At 36.5% G+C, this 17,026-nt stretch overlaps 1 protein-coding gene across 2 annotated transcripts in view; it reads right to left on the reverse strand.

Annotated features, from left to right (window-relative positions):
• Window positions 1–17,026, reverse strand: part of ADK (adenosine kinase) — a 544,457-nt gene that overhangs the window by 86,354 nt on the left and 441,077 nt on the right. For both annotated transcript variants that reach the window (XM_005699227.3, XM_005699229.3), the window contains exon 9: window positions 14,039–14,153. In XM_005699227.3, coding sequence (XP_005699284.1) covers window positions 14,039–14,153 — 115 coding nt within the window. The remainder of the gene's footprint in view (window positions 1–14,038; window positions 14,154–17,026) is intronic.

The following is a 17,026-nucleotide window of genomic DNA, read 5'->3' on the forward strand; positions in this document are numbered from 1 at the left end:
GAATTCTAAACCTATATACAGGACTTCCCTGGTGGTCTACTAGTTCAGAATCTACCTGCCAATGCAGGGGACATGGGTTTGATCCCTGCTCTGGGAAGACCCCACATGCCTCAGAGCGACTGAGCCACATGCAGCAACTAGAGAAGTCTGCATGCCTAGAGCCCATGCTCTGCAAGGGAAGCCACCACAATGAGAACTCTGTGTACCACAGTGAAGACTAGCTCTTGTTCACCAAAACCAGAGAAAGTTCGTGCATAGCAAAGAAGACCCAGCACAGTCAAAAATAAATAAATATACATTAAACAAAATAACTTATGTGCATGTAATAGGATACCTTCAAAATACATAAATCAAAATTTGATAGTACCAAAAGGAGAAATACACAAATTCAAATCAGAGTAGGACTGTTTAATAAACCTCTCTTCATAACTGATAAAACAAGCAAACAAAAATAAACAAGAATATAAATGGTCTGAACTACAAACTTGACAAACTTGACCTAACTGTATATATAAAGACCATATATAAGAATATCAGCATTCACATTCTTTTAATGCCCAAAGAATATGTAGAATTAACCATATGACATGCAGTAAAAACAAAATTAAAACAAATTTTGAAGAACTAAAATCATCCAACATACCTGATCACAATAAAATTAAAGTCAGAAACAAAAAGATAATTAGGAAATCTCCAGATATTCGGAAATTAAGCAAAACTTTCTAAATAACTTAAGGTTTTAAATTTCAAAGATGAAAATTAAACAAGATAATTGAGAAAAATCAATGAAGGCAGACTTGATTCTTTACAAGAAGAATAATAATTGATCAACCCTGTGGAGGCCATCAAAATGCGCCTCTCAGATCTGCCATGTGCCGTAACTGACTGGTGGAACTAGCTATGTTCTGAATCCATCACTGCTTTCATGCTGGGCCCACGCTTCCCAACAGCATGGGACTGAGCACAGCAGGAAGACAGAGGAGTTCTCTTTTTCTTTCTGCTGTCGCTGCATTTATTTATTTATTTTTTGGCTGTGCTGGGTCTTTGTTGTTGTATGGGCTTTCCTCTAGTCAGTCGCAGTGAACAGAGTCTACCCTCTGGTTGAGACGTGCAGGCTTCTCACTGCTGTAGCTTGTCTTGTTATAGAGCACAGGACCTTAAGCACGCAGGCTTTGGGTGGTGGCATGCGGTCTCAGTAGCTGTGGCTCCCAGGCTCTAGAGCACAGGCTCAGCAGTTGTGGCGCATGGGCTTAGTTGCTCCACGGCACATGGGATCTTCCTGGACCGGGGACTGAACCCAAGTCTCCTACACTGGCAGGCAGATTCTTTACCACTGAGTCACCAGGGAAGCCCTGGAATCCTATTCTTGAGACGTGGGACTCCGTTCGACAGCCTGGCTTGATGAACAACTATGGATTGAGGAATCCTCACTGATATTGTCAAAACTTTGCTGTATTACAACCTAAGCCTCTTCCTACTTCCCTTCTTTCCTACCTACTTTCCTTCTCTCTAACACAGGGAACAGACCTGCATCACAGTTTGACAAGTCTCTTCGCCCCCTCTGACTGCCATCTTATTATCCTTCACAGGTGTTTCCTTCAGTAAGTCTTTTGATGTTTAACTTCATCTTTTCAAAAATGTAAGCAATTAATTATCTGTGGCTGGCTGGGTCTTTGTTGCTGCCCACCAGCTTCCTTCAGTTGAGGTGAGAGGGGGCTCCTCTCTTGTTGTGGTATGCAGGCCTCTGTTTACGGTGTCTTCTCCTGTTGATGAGCACAGGCTCCAGGGCACAGAGGCATCAGCAGCTGGAGCATGCCGGCTCAGTAGCTATGTTCGTGGTCTCTAGAGCACAGGCTCAGTAGTTACGGCACGTGGGCTTAGCTGCTCTGAGGCATGTGGGATCTTCTTGGAGCAGGAATCTAATCTGTGTCTTCTGCATTGGCAGGTGGACTCTTAACCACTGGATAACCAGGCAATTCCCTCTAACTTCATCTTGGCATCTACTTCTTGAAAAATTCTAACTAAAGTAAACTTCTAGGAAATGATCACGGAAAAGAGCAGAAATTTAATTTCAAGGTCAGGAATTTTAAAAAGGATATAGGATCATAAATCCTATAGTAAGCAGGAAGGTGAGAGAATAGTATGAATAATTTTATGCTAACAGATTTTAATATTTAGATGAAGAAAATTCCCAGAAAAAGCACAATTTATCAAAACTAGCATAGAAAGAAATGGAAGCTACACATACTGATTCAATGAAAGAAGCTGAATCTGCAATGAAAAGTCATACAACAAAGTATTTCCTAGGCCAGGACATTTTGAAGGGTGAAACTCTTTACAATATTTACATAAAACTAACATCAGTGTAATAAAACTCCTCTAGAACAGAAAAAGGAGTTTGTTTAATTCACTTTATAAGATCATCATAATGTTCCTACCCAAAGTAACAAAATGTTACAAGAAAGGAAAATTATAAGGCAAACTCTCTCTAAGCAACGCTGCAAAAATCAGAAACAAAACATAATTAGATCAAATCCAATGATCTAATAAAAGAATATCACAATTATATTGGGATTATCTCAAGAATGTGAAGGTGGTTTTACCACTCCAAAACCAAGCTATAATTCACACATTAAAAAGGAAAAGAAGGAAAGAAATCATATAGCAATCTTAATAGATCAGAACAGGTACTGGATAAAATGCAACATTCCTTCATGAGTCAAAAATAGTCTTACAACAATAAAATTCTTAGTAAACTATTACTGGAAGGAAACTTCCTTAATCTGATAAAGAATACCGACAAAGAGGCTATAGCAAATATCATTTTTGATGAAGTGCTGAAGGTTTTCCACCTGTTAGAAATGAGACAAAGATGCTCAAAATAACCATTTCGACTGTACTTATATTTGACATGCTGTACTGTGCTAGATAATACAGCTGAGAAAAAGTCTGAAAGAAAGCAAACCTCAGTGGGACTTCCCTGGTAGCTCAGTGATACAGAATTCACTTGCCAGTGCAGGAGACACTGGTTCAATCACTGATTGGGGAAGATCCCACGTGCTGCAGAACAACTAAGCCTGTATGCCACGACTACTGAACCCGTGTCCCAGAGCCTGTGCTCCATAACAAGAGAAGCCACTGCACTGAGGAGCCTGCACATCACAACTAGAGAGCGGCTGCCACTTGCTACAACTAGAGAAAGCCCATAGAGCCAAAACAAAAAGTAAATATTTGGGAAAGAAGCAAAATTGTAAATCTGTAAATATTCACAGATGCTATCATTATATACATAGAAAATCCTACAGAACCGACAGATACATTACTAAAATGAATAAAACAAGGTCACCATAAAAAAATCTATACATTAATTAAAAACAAATAGAAACTGAAATCTAAAAGGATGTCATTTAAAGAGGGACAGCACTAAAAGACAAAAAACTTGGAATATTACAAAGATAGATAGTATAAGACTATTACACTGAAAATAACAAACATTTTGAGAAAAATTAAAGACCACTTAAAATATCAGAGGGAAATACTTTATGGATTAGAAAATACAATGTTATAAAGGTATCAATTCTCTCTAACTGAAATGCAGATTCAATAGAATCTCAAAAAAAATTCTATTAAGAATTTGACAAAAAATAAAACTTTAGAGGGGGCGATAATAAACAGAGTCTGGAATTTATGTGGAAATGCAAAGGACCAAGAAGAACCAGGAGAGTCCTGAAGAACAAAGTTAGAAAGCTGATAATAATCAGATAATAAAGGTGATTATATAAACTAAGTAAATGACAACGTAAACCAGTATAAGCATAAAGAGACAATGGAATAGAATAGTCAAGGAAAAGAATCACAGATATAAGATTATCTGAAATATGACAAAGGTATCAATTTAGTGCAGTTAGGAAGAGGATGATAGGTCAACTGGTTATTCACATGGGTAAAATGAACGGATCATGCCTTCTAGATCACATCATATATAAAAACTAGCTCTAATTCTAGCTGGACTGTGGATCTACATGAAAAATTTTTAAAAATTAAAACTTTAGGAAAAAAGAATAGGAAAATATGAAGACATGAGCTTGGCATATGTAAAGATTTTCCTCAAAAAAACATGAAAGTTTATTTACCACAGAGGAAAACACTATAAATTTGACTATATTAAAATTAAAGGCTTTTCTAAGATACTTGCATCCTAAGGTTCACTGCAGCACTATTTACAACAGCCAGGACATGGAAGCAACCTAAATGTCCATCCAGAGAAGAATGGATAAAGAAGATCTGGTATACATATATATATACATATACACACAATTTGGAATATTACTCACAGTAGTCTTAAAAAAAAGAATGAAATAATGCCATTTACGGCAACACAGATGGACCTTGAGAGTGTCAGTCTAGTGTCTAGTGTCAGCCTAGGGTCTAGTCTCTACTGAATGAAGTCAGTCAGAGAAAGAAGGACAAATATCATATGATATTGCTTACACGTAGAATCTAAAAAAAAAGCGAACTTATCTACAAAACAGAAATAGTTACACATGTAGGAAACAAAACTTGGTTACCGGGGGGAAGGGCAGGGAAGATAAATTAGGAAATTGTGATTGATGTAACACACTACTATATATAAAATAGATAACTAATAAAGACTTAACTGTAATTGAACTCTATTCAATACTCTTTAATGGCCTTTATGGTAAATGAATCTTAAAAAGAGTGATATATGTATAACTGATTCACTTTGCTGTACAGCAGAAACTAACACGACACTGTTAATCAGCTATACTCCTTTGAAGACTAAAGACAAAACAAAATATTACATTAGTTTCAGGTGCACAACAAAATGGTTTGATATTTACATACATTGTGTGTGCTACAGGGAATAAGAATACAAAATAGAATTTTACAGTAAATAAATAAATTGGCTCAGACGGTAAAGCGTCTGCTTGTAATGCGGGAGACCCGGGTTAGATTCCTGGGTCGGGAAGACCCCCTGGAGAAGAAAATGGCAATCCACTCCAGCACTCTTGCCTGGAAAATCCCATGGACGGAGGAGCCTGATAGGCTACAGTCCACGGGGTTGCAAAGAGCCAGACACAACTGAGTGACTTCACTTTCACTTTCAAAGGCTTTTCTAACCAAAGACTTGCATGTTGACTGTAAGAATTATAGTCAATTAGACAACCAAATAAGCACAAAAACTTCAACAAGAACTTCACAAAACTAGATATTCAAATGTTAATAAGCAGATGAAAATGTGCCCCACCTCATTACAACAGGAAAATTTCAATTAAAAGCACAATGAGATACTAGTACATACTCACCAGAATGACAAAATTAAAAAAGATGGATAGTTATCAAATGCTGGTGAAAATGTGGGAGGAAAAAGTCATACTATATAAATTGGTACCATCAGTTTGGAAAATTCTGAATTGTAACTATGGTAGTGGTTACATAAACACATGCATTTGTCAAAACACAGAGAACGTGATACTATGAAGAGTAAATTTTTTACTTACTTAAAAATCAATTATCTTTCAATTAAAAAATAAATTAAAAAACCCAGATACGAAAGGAAATCAAAGTAGAATACAAACTCTAACAAATATAACTATTACAAATGAATAATGTAACCATATTGAAGTTGATGGAATAAAAAGAACTAACTTAGATTTACTTTTGGATAACAGCATCTTGACTGCAGGGAGATTAAACCAGTCGATCCTGAAGGAAATCAGTCCTGAATATTCAATGGAAGGACTGATGCTGAAACTCCTACATTTTGGTCACCTGAAGCAAAGAGCTGACTCACTGGAAAAGACCATGATGCTGGGAAAGATTGAGGGCAGGAAAAGGGGATGACAGAGGATGAGATGGTTGGATGGCATGACTGACTCAACTGACATGGTTTGAACAAACTCCAGGAGTTGGGGACGGACAGGAAAGCCTGGCGTGCTACAGTCCATGGGGTCACAATGAGTCGGACACGACTGAATGACTGAACTGAACTGAACTGAACTGACTAGATACTGCAAGGTCAAAGACAAAAATAACTGTAAACTAACACTGGATGTCAAGGAAATATGTTTCACACAAGGGTATGGGAAAGCAATTAAAAACTACTTTGTTGTTTAGTTGCTAAGTTGTGTACAACTTTTTTTTGCGACCCCACGGACTGTAGACTGCTAGGCTCCTCTCGCTATGGGATCTCCCAGGCAAGAATACTAGAGTGGGTTGTCATTTCCTTCCCCAGAGGCTCTTCCTGACTGAAGGACTGAATATGCATCTCCTATATTGGCAGGCAGACTCCTTACCACTGCGCCACCAGGGAAGCTCAAAAACTACTTTGCTGCTAAGTCACTTCAGTCGTGTCTGACTCTGTGCGACCCCAGAGACGGTAGCCCACCAGGCTCCCCCGTCCCTGGGATTCTCCAGGCAAGAACACTGGAGTGGGTTGCCATTTCCTTCTCCAATGCATGAAAGTGAAAAGTGAAAGTGAAGTCGCTCAGTCGTGTCCGACTCTCAGCAACCCCATGGACTGCAGCCCACCAGGCTCCTCTGTCCATGGGATACTCCAGGCAAAAGTACTGGAGTGGGGTGCCATTAGGATGAAACAAATAGTAAGTATAGCTTATATAACAAAACCAGAACTTTCAATATCAGAGTAAGAAGTTATAAATAAGGAAAGGAAGAAGGTCAGAAAGAACTTTATTGTTGGACTGGCATCAAAAGTTATCAGTCTGAACTCATGGAATTTAAATATATACATGGATAGAGAAATAAATATAAACAGGAGTAGAGTCATGGGTCAGAGAAGGCAATGGCACCCCACTCTAGTACTCTTGCCTGGAAAATGCCATGGACAGAGGAGCCTGGTAGCCTGCAGTCCATGAGGTCGCTAAGAGTTGGACACGACTGAGCGACTTCACTTTGACACGACTGAAGTGACTTAGCAGCAGCAGCCAATCTATTTGTAAGAGGGCCTAGAAGCAATGATTCTTAAGTAGCAATGAGCATATCTAGTACCCAGATTTGGGTTTCTAAAAACATTTGCTAGTAAAAGGAGCTGGGGTTATTTGAAGAAGTAGTTGAAGATCTTATGTTATCAAAAAGGAAGGTAGTGCTTAAAAAAGTATGGGGACAGAGCAGGATAAAAAGTCTATATATTGGGTGATTCTATTTTAAAAAGAAGCAGAACAAATTGTTAGCAGTAGAAGTGAAAATAATGGGTAAATTTGGTGGGGGTAATGATTAGGAGGGGAGCACAAGGAGTGGGTTCTGAAGTGCTAGAAGAGTTCTTTTAATTGATTTGATGGTCACTGGCATAGGTATGAAAATCATAGGTATGATGTGCCAACATAATGAAAATCTGAACCAGCTGTGTGTCCATACTATGTTTCAAAACCATACATTTTATATTTTGATTACAGTGGCTGTTCCATGTTAATTGCTAAAATATATGTGCATTCTACCATATGTAATCCATACCTTAATAAACGTGAGTAAAGGTCCTTTAAAAATAAATTCTATAATAAGGCAAACATTTGCCTAGTGTAGGCCGTCTTCCATTTTGCTTTCTAGCTTTGATAGAAAGGTGGGTGTTCAAAGAAGTCTCATTTCTTGACAAGCCTGAGATCACTAAACCACACAAACCATACCCCAAAGATAATACTTTGTCAGGAACATGACATTTTCACATATGTCATTCTAAATTATTTTGAGCCACTGGATTAATTAAAGGACTTTGTCTTTTGTGGTTACATAAAATTTTAATTGGAACATGAGTTAATAAGTTACCTCTTTACATTAATAGTTAAGAAAAATACATATTGTGTAAAACCTTATCTGGTAAGAACTTTTTCTTAAGAATGCCATGCATTGATGTTCTGAAAGAATGCTACTTAATTTGGTCCATCCACATCATTACCAGTACCTATGCCAATAAGAACAAGATTTAAAATTGGTTTGGCTATAGTGGAAAACATTTTCAAAGTGATTTATAATAATATTTTATAGCAGTAGCAGTTGTGATGATGTGCTGACATTATTCTTTCAGCTGCTGAGATTGTTTTTCCTTGAGAGTTCCCATTTTCTTTTGCACACCTTCTGTGGTTTATCCCTACCAGAATTGCAAATCACACTGAGCTTTTCTTAGAGAGTAATAGACAGCCTTGAGTGTTTTCAAAGAACATGAAAACTTAACTAGCAAATGGGGTGACAAGTTTAAGGACTCAAGAACATGAAAACAAAAAACTTCAATAACCCCATTTACTCATAAGAAAATGACAGAAGACACTATGATGTGACTATCTTAAATTACAAACTTCCCAGAGGCAGAAGACTATTTAAAGTAGTATGTATACAGATTGCTTTTTACTGTGGATGAGTCCTTGTTACTTCGTGATTTATTGAGAAGGAGAAGGATTCAACAAGGCCTGACTTATTGAGGTATTAGATGCTTAGCTGCTAAAAGATTTTGTTTCTATTATCCCACAGGATCATAGAACTTGAAGCAACGTCATCAAATCACCTAATCCAATGGCTTTCAAAGTGAGAGAAGAGGATAGTAGCATTGCTATATCACCTAAGGGGCTTCCCTGGTGGCTAAAACAGTAAAGAATCTGCCTGCAATGCTGGATATCTGGGTAAGATTCCTGGGTCGGGAAGAACCCCTGGAGAAGGAACGGCTATTCTAGTATTCTTGTCTGGAGAATTTCATGATCAGAGGAGCCTGGCAGGCTACAGCCCATGGGGCTGCAAAGGGTCGGACTTGACTGAGTGACTAAGTGAACACACATTATCACCTAAAGAAGTTTTTTCAACAAATTCACAACCTTGCACTTCTCTTCCCCCAGACTCTAGCACCTCCATTCTTATACATCTTGAGGATATATATTCTAACTCCTCACAGGGATGTATCAGACTGAGGGGAAGGTGTTTTTATGAAGGGAGGGCAATATTTACCAAAAGCCCATTAGGTGATTCTAATATAACAGCACCAGTTTTCCAGTTGAGAAACCCGGACCTAGTCTGTTTTTTTCTTTTAGGGCACAACTGCAATTCAAACAGATCAGAAAGCACTCTGGAAGTATTCAGAAAAGTCTACAGTTTATTCTTCAGTGCACCTATTTTATTGTCTCATAACAGCTACTGTATAAAATGTGTTATTTTCAATTCAGAACAAAAGTCCTATTGCTTCTTCCAATTATCAGTGATATATTTAGTACAGAAACTTGGAAAAACTTAAACTTGCTACAAAGATATAAATATGTATATATTTGCATATATGTACATATTTATACATGTGTATGTAGAAAATCTTTTTTTCCACTACAATCCTTATTTTAGTAAGATGTTAATATTTGAAGACCTTATTAGCAGCTGCTTTGCGGTAGGTAATCTTCAGTCTTAGTTTTTCTAAAGTTTATAGACACAGAAATGATTTCCCTAACCTGACTCCCATGTTACCAACAGGTTCATTCAACATTTATTAAAAGGATCAAAATGGATAGAATCAACTTTTCTTTCCTGCCTTCATCCCTAGTCTCTTACTCATTATTTTCCAGTCCCTCTCCAATCCTCTCACTCCCCCAAAAGCTCAGAACTCAATTAGCCTACAAGCAATGAACCAATGATTAGTATGTGACAAAACCTCTGGGCTGGAAGGATAGAGGATGGATTCCCAAATGAAATAGAAGTGACCAAAAAAAAAAAAAAAGAAGTAGTAAAGTCTTTAGATTCACAAGCAATTTATGGAAGAGGAATTCAAAGAATTACATTTATAATATAAAAGAAAACAGTTTATTGACTCTATCTCAAAAGGAGAAAGGTCTCCAGAATTAAATACCAAGGAAACTAATTTTGTTATATTATTGCTAAATGCCACAAACTTAGCAATGATCATTTAAAAGTACTCTACAGCGCAAGGTTTAAGGAACAATGATTTCTAATTAGTGTTTTAATAAGTGTGTTAGCACTGCCTTGTGCCATTCTGGAATGTCACTTATAGTAAATTAAGGGATACTTTCTTTCCCCATCTTCCATTAGTATTTTAATGCTAGGAGGTGGGAAAAAGCTGATCCATATTCAAGAGGGAAGGAGGAAAAACAATAACAAATTGGCATCTCTTCTGTGAATTGCCCCACAGGCCAAGCATTTTTATGTTCTTAATCATTATTAAATGACTTAACATGACACCCAGAGCCTGGCGAATGATTGCATCCTGACATGAGAACGAATTACAAATGAAATGAAAGATCAAGCCGTATTAGAGGATTGCCTCTGGGAAATGAAAATCTTTAATTCTCTTTTATTATTGACATTTATTTGGCTGCCATGAATAACAACACAGCAAAGAGATTCAGCTATGCTTCTGCATTGAATAGCTTATCCCAGGGCTCAAAACTGCATTAACATTTATCATGTTTGCTTTTGTAGCTGACACCACTGAACAGATTCTCTATCCATCTTGTATTTATCATGCATTGCAGATATAGTGCATCCTCTAATTTAAGTTCATTTTCATAGAGTAGGAACAGCAAAGATTAGCCAGTGTCTTTCCTCAAATAAATGCCTGCTGGTAAGCATCCCTAAGCATGGTTTAATAGATTTAATAAAGAACAAAATGAGTTAACAAGGAAATTCAGTCATAGGAAGGGGAGGCTAATTTTAAAGGTTTCAATTTTGGGAAAATTGTGCAAATTCACAATGAGGAAGACACTTGTACAATATGTAGATCTGGAATATATAAAGCCTTAAAATAAATGTCTCCATAAAGAGCAACAAATTGCATGTTTTGAATCTGAAGGCAGTATACCAGTTCCTGTAAGATAAAAAAATCTGCATGTTTTTCACTTTTCCAAAAAGAGTTCATTGCTAAGACAGGAAGAGGCCACATGGTATAGGAAGACAGCAATCAAGGTAGTTATCAATGCAGGGCCATCTTTTCATGACCCTCTTCTCCCCTGTACACATTTACAACATGGCTTTTCCTGTCACAACAATTAAAGATTATACACTACCTGGTGCCTTTGTTTACATGATCCTCTTTGACTGGATTGCCCTCCCTTCTTTAAGTTCCTTCTAAAATTCAAGACTTAGCAAGGATATCAATGCATCTTAGGAAAGGTCCTTAATAACTCTGAATTTTGTCTGAAGAATTATTTTTTCTTTACTTTTCTTTCTGTTTCATTCACTTTTAATTATGGAGAGTTTAAAACATATGTAGAAGTAATAACATAATAACCATCCCCCATCACCCAGCTTCCACAATTATTAACTCATGACAAATCTCATCTCATTTATCATCCCACTTCACTATTTACCACTCACTGAATTAATTTTGAAACATAATTTTAAGTAAACTTCTCAATCTTGATTTTGACAATTCTAAAATAAGAAAGTTGAAATAAATTAACCGTAGGCTTCCTTCTTCCCATAATTTGACAACAGTTTCTTCTTTTACCTATTTCAGGCTTATATATTTAATTCAGTAAAAAACCATCTACATATTCTCTATAGCATCTTTCTTCAAGGTTTACTGATCTCCTTCTTTGAATCAATATAACCCATATAGTCTGTACCAATAAATACTTATACTCTGTTGTATTCATTGTAAACAATTATACTCTGTTGTATTCATTGAGTTTTCCATGTGGCGCTAGTGGAAAAGAACCCACCTGCCAATGCAAGAGACATAACAGACATGGGTTTCATCCCTGGGTCGGGAAGATCCCCTGGAGAAGGAAATGGCAACCCACTCCAGTATTCTTGCCTGAAGAATCCCATGGACAGGGGAGCCTGGCAGGCTATAGTCCATGGAGTCTCAAAGAGTTGGACACGACTGAAGTGACTCTGCATGCATGTATTCACATTTTGATGGGTACCAACTTTATTTCTCAGCTAGATCCTTAAGTCTATCTTAAATTTCAGTGTTCTGCAGAGTACTGAACAAACACAAAACTAATAATTGCTATTGTTTATAACAGTTATTAATGAGCTGACTGGATTTAATCCTAATGATTCAGAGAATATTTAAAGGATTTTATTTTGGCTTTAACAGTAGGCAGCATCATATTGATAATATTACTCATTTCAATGAATAAATGTTTGTTTATTAGATAAAATTCCTATTCTATTTCTATGACAGTTATAAAATAGATGGCTGAGTAAAAACAGAAGTGAAGTTTTCTTCTTCAAGTTTAAAAATAACAAAGTAACTTACTTCTGAATTCTACTTGCTCATAATCAGATAAATTTATTTTATTCAAGCACGGTACTTGGTAAGTAAAATTTATTTATTTACTTATTTATTTTCAGGAAAGATATTTCTAGACTGACAGTATCTCCAAAATTACAAAACAAATAAACAAAATCAAAGTGGATTTATTTAACTGAATTTTAATAAATATAAGTTCTTGAAACTTTTTTTTTAACTAGGAGAAGATAGCTGTATTTATTAAAATAAACAATAAAAGGTACATTTTTACAGACATAGAACAAACAGTCCTAAAATTTGCAGGAGACCACAAACTATCCTGAATAGCCAAAGCAATCTTGAGAGAAAGAATGAGGCTAGAGGCATCACACTTCCTGATTCCAAATGGTATTACAAAGGTAGAGTAGTCAAAACAGTATAGTACTGCCGAATAACACGCACACACAGGTCAAGAGAAGAGAACAGAGCCCAGAAATGAACACGCGCATATAAGGTCAATTCATTTATGACAAAAGAGCCAAGAGGACACATGAGGGAAAGGATAGTTTCTTCACAGTAAGTGGTATTGGGAAAACCAGACAGCCATAGGCAAAAGAATGAGACTGGACCACCATCTTACAACATACACAAGCATCACCTCAAGGTGAATGAAAGACTGGAAGCTAAGACTTGAAATCAAACAACTGTTAGAGGGAAACAAAGGGAGTAAGTCCTTGACATTGGCCTTGACGATGAATTTTTGGATTTGACACCAAAAGCATAGGCTAAAATAACAATAACAAGTGGGAGTTAAAACTAAAAAAACTCTTGTATAGCAAAGGCAACTATTAACAAAGTAAAACACAACCTACAGAACGGGAGAAAATATCTGCAAGTCATATACCTCATAAGGGGTTAACATCCAAAATATATAAAGAACTCACACAACTCAACAGCAAAAGAGCAAATAATCCAACTTTAAAAGGGACAGAGGATCTGAATATGTATTTTTTCAAAAGAAGACAACAGATGGCCAATAAGTACACGAAAAAGGTACTAAAAATAACTACTCGTCAGGAAAATACACATCAAAATTATAATGAGGTATCACCTCAGACCTGTTAGAATGGCTAAACTATCATAAAGATAGGAAATACCTGTTGGCAAGAATGTGGATAAAAAGGTACCTTTTTGTACTGTTGGTGGAAATGTAAATTGGTGCCGCTGCTATGAAAAACAGTATGAAGGCCCTTCAAAAATAAGCAGAACTACCATAAGACTCAGCAGTTCTGAATCATGAAGGAAACAAAAACACTAACCCAAAGAGATATTTGCACCCCCATGTTCGCTGCAGTATTGTTTACAATAGCCAAGACATGGAAAAAACCTGTGTGTCCACTGACAGACATTTAGGATGGACAGACTTCAGAATGGATAATAATAATGTGGTACATATACATCAGCTCACGCATGTGTGCACACACACGGTGAAATACTATTTAGGCATATTAAAAGGAAATGCTAGTATTTGAAACAATATGGATGAAACTTCAGTACTCTACACCAACTAAGCAAAATAAGTCAAATACCGTATGATCTCACTTGCATCTAGAATTAAAAAAATAATAATAAAAAAACTCAAAGTCTCAGATACAGAGAACAGATTGGTGGATGCCAGTGGCAAGGGTTGGAGTGGGGATGACAGTGAGTAAAGTACATGAAGATTTTAGAAAGAAAAATGTACACTGTTTTGAGTAATTTATAATAAAAGTATATAACATCTTAAAATAATGATTAATCTCCATAATACTGGGTTTTTCCCACAGCTTCCCCAGGTACCTGTAGCCAGTATGGTGTCTTCTCTCCCTTGGGTGAAAATCACGATTCGCTGCCTCTTTGAGTTGACTTTTGGCAGAGCCTGTGTCTTTCTGGCTATTTCTTTAATGTCTTCAGTCTATTAATAGAAAGGAGGAAAAATATGCTCATAATCAATATAATAAACTAAAATTTTATAGTAGATTAAGGATTTAGTTTCTCATGCTCAAAATAAGAGAGACTTGATCATAGAATTATTACATAAAAATTTTAACTACATACAGAAGTAAGCAGAATAGTACAACAATCTTCAAGGAACCTATCATCAAGCTGCAGTGATTTGAAATCTATGAAATCTTACTTCTATTTATCTACCTACCTTTCATATTATTCTTAAGGAAATCTCAAATACTACATAATGCCACATGTAAAATGCTTTATTATATATTTCTGAAAGGTAATGATTAAAACATAACTATCTATTATCATATTTTTAATTAATGATAATTCTTTAATATCAACAAAAGTCAGTTTTCAAATTTCCAATTAATGAGAGATTTGTAAAAAAGTATTACTGAATTATTTTAGAGGCTTACAGAGAGAGCATAATTATGCTGGTTCTGGAAATAATGCAATTAATATAATAAATTTTTCAAAGAACTAAAATGAGATGCTAACCATTTTCTAGAGACAGCTTTTTTAAAGATAAAGTTTAAAAAAGTACAAATTAGTTCTAGAAACCCTCATGCTGTTTTTCATGATCACATAGGCTGCAGTTTTACATCATAAATGTTCTTCCTTGAAATCTAATTCTTGAGCTATGGCTTAGATTTTTAGAATCATGTTTTCAACTTTTTTGAATTAAAAAATGTATTTTTATTAGCTTTTTAAAAAACTGATTTATTTTAAATTTTTTGGTTACGCTGGGTCTTCATTGCTGCGTGCATGCTTTCTCTAGCTGCAGTAAGCAGTTGTGGTGTGCAGACTTCTCACTGCGGTGGTTTCTCTTGTGGAGCACAGGCTCTAGGCACATGGCTTCAGTAGTTGTGGCCCATGAGCCTAGAGCTTGTAGGCTTCAGTACTTGTGGCAGGTAGGCCCAGCAGTTGTGGCACACGGGCTCAGTAGTTGCAGTGAACAGGCTTAGCTGTTCCTCAGCTTGTGGCATCTTCCAGGACCAGGGACTGAACCTGTGTCTCCTGCATTGGCAGGCAGATTCTTATCCACTGTACCACCAGGGAAGTCCTCAACAATTTTAGATAATTTAAAAACTCATGTTTGAATTTGGAGGGCTGCTAAAATTGTCCATTGTCTGTAGTTTGTTGGTAGCTTCCTCTATCACTGTGCAAAGTTTTACAAAGTTATGGAGAGAGAAATATATACCAGAGTGGAAATATATCTAATAAAAGAAATTAATTAGGATATATAGGACAGAAAAATTTAGGTAAGCAAAGCAGACAAGTCACAGTGGCTACAGACAACATCAGAAACCATGATGTTTTTAAAGGTATGACAATCTTTAATGAAATATTTGTATGCTGTTTAGTCACAAAATACTTAAGAAATTCTGGATGTTATATGAATCTAAGCTTCTCTTAAACCTAACATCATGATTCCTGAGGAATGCTATTTCTGGAAAAAAAAAAAAAAAAAGCCATTTGTGGTTGGACAATGCTGCTGACCTTTCAAACATGCTGACTATTTCACTTTTGTTTGCTTATTTTAGAAAAGAACTGTGCCTGAAACTCTGATAAGACGAGAAAAGAAATTCCCTCAGTTTGAGGGGAAAGACTATTAAAAATGACCAGTAACATTTGAAAGTGAAGTGGCTCAGTCACGTCCAACTCTTTGCGACCCCATGGACTGTAGTCTACCAGGCTCCTCTGTCCAGGGGATTTTCCAGGCAAGAATACTGGAGTGGGTTGCCATTTCCTTCTCCAGGAGATTTTCCCAACCCAGATATTGAACCTGGGTCTCCTGCATTGTAGGCAGATGAGACGCTTTACCATCTGAGCCACCAGGGAAGTCTATCCCCCCAAATGACAATGTTTTATAATAATAATGTTTCTAATAAATATATACATTAAAATTATATATATTCTCCAAATCTCTTTACTGCTACTGCTAAGTCACTTCAGTCGTGTCCGACTCTGTGCGACCCCATAGACGGCAGCCCATCAGGCTCCCCTGTTCCTTAAATCTCTTTACTACAGACATATTTCACTAATATAGGATTTTTGCTTATGATTGAGTACAGGTCATTTTTAGTAAAGATAGGAGGCAAACTCCAGAAAGACTCACTTTAGCACCTTAGGAATGGAATTTTACGCATGTACTGGATGATTTTTAAGTAGAGATCCTTCTTAAAAGTGGTATAAGGAATAAATTAAGAGTGAGATTTGGTTGTCTTATACCAACCCTGTGAAAAAAGAGAATGTTCTGTGGGAGTTTTGGTAACCTAATCAAAGCAACATTTTTTTCATGCCTCAAGTTAAACCTTATAAAAACAGCAATTCAAGATCGAAACAAACTTTTCAAATATAAGAGATAAATCTTCACAGAAAGATTAAGCTTTATTCTGTTTGTATCTATATCTATAGTTCCATTGTGCACCAAATCAAAGTATCCCACACTAAGCTTTGAGGAGTCATTGCTTTGCCCTCAACAGACGATTCCTATCTAGTATAAAAGCTTTTCTTAAAACTTCAATTTTGTCTTCCTAACAACATATATTTCGAGTTCTGTAAAACTTGAAAACATGAACCTCTTCCTTATCTCCTGGCAGTTCTTTCTCCCATGTATCTGCTCTAACATATCTTAACAGAATGATGAAATCACAAGGGATTTTAGAGTACGACACAACTGGATTCACTAATTTTGACGTTGTTGTTCACTTGCTCCGTCGTGTCTGAATCTTTGCAACCCCACGAGCTGCAGCATGCCAGGCCTCCCCGTCTAACACCAACTCCCGGACCCTACCCAAACTCATGTCCAACCGTCTCATCCTCTGTTGT

This window comes from Capra hircus, chromosome 28 (genome assembly GCF_001704415.2).
Source record: "Capra hircus breed San Clemente chromosome 28, ASM170441v1, whole genome shotgun sequence".
Lineage (NCBI taxonomy): Eukaryota > Metazoa > Chordata > Mammalia > Artiodactyla > Bovidae > Capra > Capra hircus.